The 8,861-nt window shown below is 56.9% G+C and overlaps 1 protein-coding gene across 1 annotated transcript in view; it reads left to right on the forward strand.

Annotated features, from left to right (window-relative positions):
• Window positions 1–8,695, forward strand: part of LOC136305527 (protein Wiz-like) — a 35,750-nt gene extending 27,055 nt beyond the window's left edge. Inside the window, 6 exon segments of the mRNA XM_066208785.1 lie at window positions 332–1,018; window positions 1,987–2,523; window positions 3,468–3,962; window positions 4,656–5,048; window positions 5,996–6,176; window positions 7,426–8,695. Of these exon segments, the coding sequence (XP_066064882.1) occupies window positions 332–1,018; window positions 1,987–2,523; window positions 3,468–3,962; window positions 4,656–5,048; window positions 5,996–6,176; window positions 7,426–7,579 (2,447 nt within the window). The 3' untranslated portion in view covers window positions 7,580–8,695.
• Window positions 8,696–8,861: the final 166 nt, after the last annotated feature.

An 8,861-nucleotide genomic window follows, 5' to 3' on the forward strand; every position in this document is an offset into this window, starting at 1 on the left:
ATCCCTCCTCGTTCCTCTCGCTCTGACACTGGATTTGTCCCACTTTTCCCCCCCATTTTTCTTGGTTTTCCCCCATTTTTCCCTGTTTTCTCCCATTTGGGTGGAAATCCAGGAACTTCCCCCAAGGAACTTTCAATCCCTGTAGTTTCTCTGTGTTCTGCCATTGGATTCATCCCATTTTTTCCCGTTTTTCCCTGTTTTCCCCCATTTGCATGGCAATCCAGGAACTGATCCCAAGGGATTTTTGACTCCCTTTCTTCTCTGTGTTGTAAAACTGAACGTTGTCTGAATTTTTTTCCCGTTTTTCCCTGTTCTCTCCCCGTTTTCCCAGCCCCCAGCCTGACCACGTGCGAGGTGTGCGGCGCCTGCTTCGAGACGCGCAAGGGGCTCTCGAGCCACGCCCGCTCCCACCTGCGCCAGCTGGGCGTGGCCGAGTCGGAGAGCTCGGGCGCTCCCATCGACCTCCTGTACGAGCTGGTGCGGCACAAACCCAAGGGCGACGGCTCGGGGCCCTCGCCGCTGGCCAAGAAACCTCCCGCCAAAGAGCCGCCGGCGCCGCGGCCGCTGCTGCCGCCGCACAAGCCCGAGGGCTCCCTCAACAAAGCCATCAAATCCCCGCCCGGCTTCTCCAAAGCCCTTCCTCCTCCTCCTCCTCCTCCTCCTCCTCCTCCTCCTCCCGCCGCCGCCCCGCCGGGCTCTCCCGGCGTCAAGAAGGCGCCGCCGCCGGCTCTGCCGGCCTCGCCGGGCGCCAAAGGCGCCGAGGAGAAGGGAGCCAAGCTGGCGCTGAGCCCGCTGCCCGCCGAGCACCAGTGGGGGCCCGACGACGACGCGCCGCTCAACCTCAGTGAGTGCCGCGGCCCTCCTTGGCTCTGGGGGGTTTGTTGGGTTTCTTGTTGGGTTTTTGGGGTTTTTTGGTGGTTTTGGGGGTTTTTTTGGCATTGTTTTGGGGTTTTCTCGCTGAGCCCGCTGCCCGCCGAGCACCAGTGGGGGCCCGACGACGACGCGCCGCTCAACCTCAGTGAGTGCCGCGGCCCTCCTTGGCTCTGGGGGGTTTGTTGGGTTTCTTGTTGGGTTTTTGGGGTTTTTGGGGGGTTTTCTGGGTTTTTTGTTGGGTTTTTGGGGTTTTTTGGGGGTTTTGGGGGTTTTTTTGGCATTGTTTTGGGGTTTTCTCACTGAGCCCGCTGCCCGCCGAGCACCAGTGGGGGCCCGACGACGACGTGCCGCTCAACCTCAGCGAGTTTCTGCGTGGTTTTCTGTGTTTTTGGGGGTTTTTCTTGATGTTTTTTGGGGTTTTTCTTGACTTTTTTGGGGTTTTCTGGGTTTTGGGGGGTTTTTCATGACTTTTTTGGGTTTTCTGGGGTTTTTTGGGGTTTTTGTTGATATTTTTTGGGTTTTTTGGGGGTTTTCTGGGGTTTTTTGGGGTTTTTGTTGAGGTTTTTTGGGGTTTTTTTTGGGGGGGGGTTTGTTGAGGTTTTTTGGGGTTTTCTGGTTTTTTGGGGGGGTTTTCTTGACTTTTTTGAGTTTTCTGGGGATTTTTGAGTTTTCTGGGGTTTTTTGGGGGTTTTTGTTGAGGTTTTTGGGGGTTTTCTGGGGTTTTTTGGGGTTTTTGTTGAGGTTTTTTGGGGTTTTTTTGGGGGGGGGTTTGTTGAGGTTTTTTGGGGTTTTCTGGTTTTTTTGGGGGCTTTGTTGAGGTTTTTTGGGGTTTTCTGGGGTTTTTTGGGGGTTTTGTTGGGGTTTGTTGGGGTTTTTTGTTGTTTTCTGGGGTTTTTTGGCGTTTTTTGGCGGTTTTGGAGTTTTTCCCGCCGAGCCCGCGTGGGCACCTCCTGCCTCCTCCTCCTCCTCCTGGCGGACGCACAGCCTGGAGATGAACCGGAGCGTTCCCTTATCCCGTTCCCTGAAACCCCCCCGACCTCTGGCACCCTTTAACCCTTCCTGTGCCGAGTTCCGCTTTCGGCCCCGTTTAACCCCTTCTCTGCCCGTCCCCAGCCTCGGGCTCGGAGCCGTGCCGCGACATCCGCTGCGAGTTCTGCGGGGAGTTCTTCGAGAACCGCAAGGGGCTGTCGAGCCACGCCCGCTCCCACCTGCGCCAGATGGGCGTCACCGAGTGGTACGTCAACGGCTCCCCCATCGACACGCTGCGCGAGATCCTGACGCGGCGCCGCTCCGGGCCTCACCCCAAAGCCCTGGCCAAGAGCCTGCTGGCCGGCCTGGCGCCCCTGGAGCCGCGCGCCGCCGCGGAGCTGCACGTGGCCGGCCTCGGCAAGAAGGCGCCGCTCAGCCCGCCCGGCTCGGCCGCCTCGCCGCCCCCTCCCACGGCCAGGAAGGTGTTCCCGGGGCTCTCCGCTCCCTCCCTGCACAGGAAACTCAAGCAGGATCAGCTCAGGGTGGAGATCAAGCGGGAGCTGATGGCTGCTGGAGGAGGAGGAGGAGGAGGAGGAGGAGCTGGGATCCATCCCGGAGAGGCGGCGGCGCCGCCGGACCCGGCCTGGGCCGCGCACGAGGAGATGGCGCCGCTCAACCTCTGTGAGTCTGCAAACGGGGGGTGGTTTGGGAAGGTTAGCCCGAGGATTTCGGGGATTTGGGGGTTTAGCCCGAGGATTTCAGGGATTTTGGGGTTTATCCCGAGGATTTCAGGGATTTTGGGGTTTATCCCGAGGCTTTCAGGGATTTTGGGGTTTAGCCCGAGGATTTGGGGGCTCAGGGATCCATCCCAGGGGTTTGGGGGCTCAGGGATCCATCCAAGGGGTTTGGGGAGCAGCCGGACCCGGCCTGGGCCGCGCACGAGGAGATGGCGCCGCTCAATCTCTGTGAGTCTGCAACCGGGGGTTGTTTGGGAAGGTTAGCCTGAGGATTTCGGGGATTTGGGGGTTTAGCCCGAGGATTTCGGGGATTTTGAGGTTTATCCTGAGGATTTCAGGGATTTTGAGGTTTATCCTGAGGATTTCGGGGATTTTGGGGTTTATCCCGAGGATTTCGGGGATTTTGGGGTTTATCCCGAGGATTTCGGGGATTTTGGGGTTTATCCCGAGGATTTCGGGGATTTTGGGGTTTATCCCGAGGATTTCGGGGATTTGGGGGTTTAGCCCGAGGATTTCGGGGATTTTGAGGTTTATCCTGAGGATTTCAGGGATTTTGAGGTTTATCCTGAGGATTTCGGGGATTTTGGGGTTTATCCCGAGGATTTCGGGGATTTTGGGGTTTATCCCGAGGATTTGGGGTCTCGGGGATCCATCCCCGGCATTTTGGGACCCAAAGTCTCATCCCAGAGGTTCCCATCCCTCCCTAACCCCAGAATTTCCCTCTCCGTCCTCCCGGGCCGACCCGGCGCGTTACATCCTCCGCCTCGGGGCTCGTCCCGGGGATTTCAGCGACGCTCCGAGCTCCTCCCGCGGCTTTTGGAGACCCAAAAATCTCATCCCGGGGCCGTTCGCTGAGATCCCCAACGCCCGGATTTCCTCCCTCCTCAGCCTCGCGGGCCGACCCCGTGCGCGACATCCGCTGCGAGTTCTGCGGGGAGTTCTTCGAGAACCGCAAGGGGCTGTCGAGCCACGCCCGCTCCCACCTGCGCCAGATGGGCGTCACCGAGTGGTCGGTGAACGGCTCGCCCATCGACACGCTGCGCGAGATCCTCAGGAAGAAATCCAAGCCCTGCCTCATCAAGAAGGAGCCCGCCGCTCCCCCGGGCGCCGAGCCGGCCCCGAAGCTTTTGGGGGACGAGGGGCCCGAGGCCAAATCCCCCGGCAAAGGGCTGCCCCCCGCCCTGGCCCTGGCCCCGCTGGGCGGGCGCCCGGGGAAGCCGGGCCCGGCGCTGGCCCTGGCGCCGCTGGGAGCCAAGAACGCGCCCGGGCCCTTCCTGGCCGCCAAGAGGCCGCTGGGCGACGACAGGCTGGGGGGACACGGCGAGGCCAAGCACAAAGCCTTCGAGCTGGGCTTCAAGGCCAAGGCGCTGCACGACAAGGCCTGTGAGTGCCGGGGGGAAATTCCTGGGAAATCCTGGGAATTCTGGGGTTTTGGGATGGTTTGGGATGGGTTTGAGGGGTTTTGGGATGGTTTGGGATGGGTTTGGGGGTTTTTGGGATGGGTTGGGGTCTCACGGCGAGGCCAAGCACAAAGCCTTCGAGCTGGGCTTCAAGGCCAAGGCGCTGCACGACAAGGCCTGTGAGTGCCGCGGGAATCCTGGGAATTCTGGGGTTTTGGGATGGTTTGGGATGGGTTTGAGGGGTTTTGGGATGGGTTTGGGGGGTTTTGGGATGGTTTGGGATGGGTTTGGGGGGTTTTGGGATGGGTTGGGATGGGTTTGGGGGTTTTTGGGATGGGTTGGGGTCTCACGGCGAGGCCAAGCACAAAGCCTTCGAGCTGGGCTTCAAGGCCAAGGCGCTGCACGACAAGGCCTGTGAGTGCCGGGGGGAAATTCCTGGGAAATCCTGGGAATTCTGGGGTTTTGGGATGTTTTTGGGATGGGTTGGGGTCCCACGGCGAGGCCAAGCACAAAGCCTTCGAGCTGGGCTTCGACACTTCCAGAACATCCCACCCCGCCCAGCCACGCCCGGACACACCTGCGGCGCTTTGGGCACTGTCCACACCCCGTTTTCCCGCTGTTAATTCCCATTTTCCCCCGTTTTTCCCCGTTTTTCCCCGTTTTCGGACGGGGCCAGCAGCAGAGGCGTGCTGCGAGCTGTGCGGGCTGTACTTTGAGAACAGGAAGGCTCTGGCCAGCCACGCCCGCGCCCACCTGCGGCAGTTCGGCGTCACCGAGTGGTGCGTGAACGGTTCCCCCATCGAGACCCTGCGCGAGTGGATCCGGCACCGGCCCCACAAAGCCGGCGCCTACCGCAGCTACATCCAGGGGGGCCGGCCCTTCTCCAAGAAATTCCGGAACTCGGGAATGCCGCAGCAGCACCGGGAGCCGCGCCGGGAGCCGCCGGGGCCCTTCCCCGGCGCCGGGAACGGCCTCGGCGACGGCAAAGGGCTGGACGGCGCCGAGCGGGCGCTGGGGACGGCGCTGAGCGGCGTGGTCAAGGTGGAGGAGCAGAGGGGGAACTTCAGCAGTGAGTGGTGGGGGAATCCGGGGGGATCGGGGTGAGAAACGGGGATTTGGGGGAAAATGGGGTGGGGAGTGTGGGGAAATGGGGATTGGGGTGGGAAATGTGGGGATTGGGGTGGGGAATGTGGGGAAAAATGGGGATTGGGGTGGGGAAAACGGGGATTGGGGTGGGGAAAATGGGGATTGGGGTGGGGACTGGGGGGGAAATGGGGATTGGGGTGGGGAAAATGGGGATTTGGGGTGGGGAATGTGGGGAAATGTGGGGAAAAATGGGGATTGGGGTGGGGAAAATGGGGAAATCTGGGGAAAAAATGGGGTTTGGGAATGGGAAGTGTGGGGAAATGGGGTTTGGGGACGGCGCTGCCCGGGGTGGTCAAGGTGGAGGAGCAGAGGGGAAAGTTCAGCAGTGAGTGTGGGTTTGGGGGGAAAACATGGGATTGGGATTGGGAGTGGGGCTGGGAATTAGGAATGGGGATTGGGAGTTGGGAATTGGGAAATGGGAATTGGGAATGGGGAATGGGGAATGGGGAATGGGGAATTGGGAATGGGGAATGGGGAATGGGGAATTGGGAATGGGAATGGGAATGGGAATGGGAATGGGGAATGGGAATGGGAATGGGAAGGGGAATGGGAATGGGAATGGGGAATGGGGAATGGGAATGGGAATGGGGAATGGGAATGGGAATGGGAAGGGGAATGGGAATGGGAATGGGGAATGGGGAATGGGAATGGGGAATGGGGAATGGGAATGGGAATGGGAACGGGAATGGGGAATGGGAATGGGAATGGGAAGGGGAATGGGAATGGGAATGGGGAATGGGGAATGGGAATGGGAATGGGGAATGGGAATGGGGAATGGGAATGGGAATGGGAATGGGAATGGGGATGGGAATGGGAATGGGATTTGGGAATTGGGAATGGGAATGAGCCATCCCGTTCCTGTGTCCGCAGAGTTCGAGCGGCGGCAGGCGCGGCCGCTGGAGCCGGGCCCGGGCGGCGCCGAGTTCCCGCGGGCGCTGCCGGAGCCGCGGCCGCCGCCGCCCCGGGTGCGGCCGGTGCCCGCGCTGGTGCCGCGCCCGCCGCAGACCTCGCTCGTCAAGTTCGTGGGCAACATCTACACGCTCAAGTGCAGGTGGGGAAAGGCTCTGGGCGCTCTCCCGGCCTTGGGGGCGCGTGGCCCGGATTCCCCGCTCTCCCATCCCCGGTTCCGGCTCTTTTCCCTCCTTTTCCCGCTCTCCCATCCCCGGTTCCGGCTCTTTTCCCTCCTTTTCCCGCTCTCCCATCCCCGGTTCCGGCTCTTTTCCCTCCTTTTCCCGCTCTCCCATCCCCGGTTCCGGCTCTTTTCCCTCCTTTTCCCGCTCTCCCATCCCCGGTTCCGGCTCTTTTCCCTCCTTTTCCCGCTCTCCCATCCCCGGTTCCGGCTCTTTTCCCTCCTTTTCCCGCTCTCCCATCCCCGGTTCCGGCTCTTTTCCCTCCTTTTCCCGCTCTCCCATCCCTCGTTCCGGCTCTTTTCCCTCCTTTTCCCGCTCTCCCATCCCCGGTTCCGGCTCTTTTCCCTCCTTTTCCCGCTCTCCCATCCCCGGTTCCGGCTCTTTTCCCTCCTTTTCCCGCTCTCCCATCCCCGGTTCCGGCTCTTTTCCCTCCTTTTCCCGCTCTCCCATCCCCGGTTCCGGCTCTTTTCCCTCCTTTTCCCGCTCTTCCGTCCCTGGTTCCGGCTCTTTTCCCTCCTTTTCCCGCTCTCCCATCCCCGGTTCCGGCTCTTTTCCCTCCTTTTCCCGCTCTCCCATCCCGGGGCTTTGCTCTTTTCCCTCCTTTTCCTGCTCTTCTGTCCCGGTTCTTGCCTCTGTTCCTGCCTCAAATCCCTTTAAATCCCCCCCCAAAATCCCTTAAAAATCCCAAAAAAAATCTCCAAAAAATCCCTTAAAATCATCCAAAAAATCCTTTAAAATCTCTAAAAAAATCCCTTAAAAATCTCTAAAAAATCCCTTAAAATCCCCAAAAAAATCCCTTAGAAATCTCTAAAAAATCCCTTAAAATCGTCAAAAAATCCCTTAAAAATCCCTTAAAATCCCCCAAAAAATCCCTTAAAAATCTCAAAAAAATTGCTTAAAATCATCAAAAAATCCCTAAAAAAATCCCTTAAAAATCTCTAAAAAATCCCCAAAAAATCCCTCAAAATCATCCCAAAAAACCCCTTAAAAATCTCCCAAAAATCCCTTGAAAACCTCTAAAAAATCCCTTAAAAATCTCCAAAAAACCCCTTAAAAATCTCCAAAAAATCCCTTAAAATCCCCAAAAATCCCCCAAAACCCCCCAACCCCCCCAGCCCCCAGCAGCGCCCGCGGGGTGCCTGAGGCCCCGGCCGGGGTTTTGTTCTGCAGGTTCTGCGAGGTGCAGTTCCAGGGCCCCCTGTCCATCCAGGAGGAGTGGGTGCGGCACCTGCAGCGTCACATCCTGGACATGAATTTCTCCAAGGCCGATCCGTGCCGGAGCGAGGCGCCCCCGGAGCCGCCGGCCCTGGCTGAGGCTCCCTGAATCCCTTTTTGTATTTTCATTTTTTCCCAAAAAAAAAAAAAAATTCCCCAAAAAAAAAGGGGGGAAAAAAAAACCCCAAATCCCAAAAAAAGGGCGGAAAAAAAAACCCCAAAAATTCCCGCCGGATTCTCCTCGGGGGGTTTTAATTTTGGGGTTTGGGGGTTTTTTTCCCCCCCTGAGAAATGTTTTTTCCTGGGAGAGCGAGGAGCGGCCCCGGGCACTCACCGCAAGCACTACACGGAGCTGGATCCTCCCCATTCCCACCGGGAATTTCCCCCCCAAAACAAAACAAAACAAAAGGGGCTGGAAAATCCCAAAATTCCACCTTTGTTTTTTGGGGTTTTTTTTTTTTTGGAGGGGGGAGGGGGAAAAATAATAAATAATAAAAAAAAAATTCCCTTTTTTTTATCCCAAAGAACCGTCGGCGCCGCCCGTTCCCGGCGGCGATTCATTCGGGGAGGGAATTCCCGGAATTCCCGGGCAAAACTTTGTGGATTTTGTACATTTTGAACCCTCGGGAAGTTGTAAATTCCTCATTTTTCTTCTCCCTTTTCTTTTATTTTGGTTTTTTGGTTGGTTTTTTTTTAGTGGCCCCGTAGATGTCGGAATTCCCTCACTTCCGGGGTTGCATGTTCCCAAAATTCCCGTTTTTTCCTCCCTCCCGCTGCTGATTCCCAAAATTCCTGCGGGAATCCCCAAAATCCCGGGAGGATTCGGCTCCGTTCTTACCCCAAATTCCCTTTTTTTAAAAAAAATTCGTTTTGGTTTTTTTTTTTTTGGTCGTTCTTGGTTTTATTCCCGGTTTTTTTTTCCCTCCCCCCACCCTCATCCCGACTTTTTTAAACTCTAGATTTGTGTAGAAAACTAAAGGAGAAAAAACCAAATAAAGAAAAGATCCGTTTTTATTTGGGAATCCCGAAACTTCCGGATTTTCGGAAGGAATTTTAATGAATTAAATATTTGGTTTTTCCTGTTTTTTTTTTTTTTTTTTCCCCCCTGATTTTTTAATTTCATTTTATTTTATTTTATTTTATTTTAATTTTATTTCCACGTTTTTCGGGACGATTCCTGTACCCGGGACTGGGGGACGATGGATTAAATTCTTCTGGAAATGAATTCCCGGGAAAAAAACGGAGTCTCTGCCTGCCTGGAATGGTGGGACTGGGGGCAAATCCAGGGAAATTGGGGAAATCCAGGGAAATTGGGGAAATCCAGGGAAATCTGGGGGAGATCCAGGGGAATCTGGGGGAGATCCAGGGGAATTTGGGGAAATCCGGAGGGA

The sequence above is a fragment of the Chamaea fasciata genome, unplaced genomic scaffold (assembly GCF_029207755.1).
Source record: "Chamaea fasciata isolate MVZ Bird 193981 ecotype frontalis unplaced genomic scaffold, bChaFas1.0.hap1 SCAF_467, whole genome shotgun sequence".
In the NCBI taxonomy this organism is placed as follows: domain Eukaryota; kingdom Metazoa; phylum Chordata; class Aves; order Passeriformes; family Sylviidae; genus Chamaea; species Chamaea fasciata.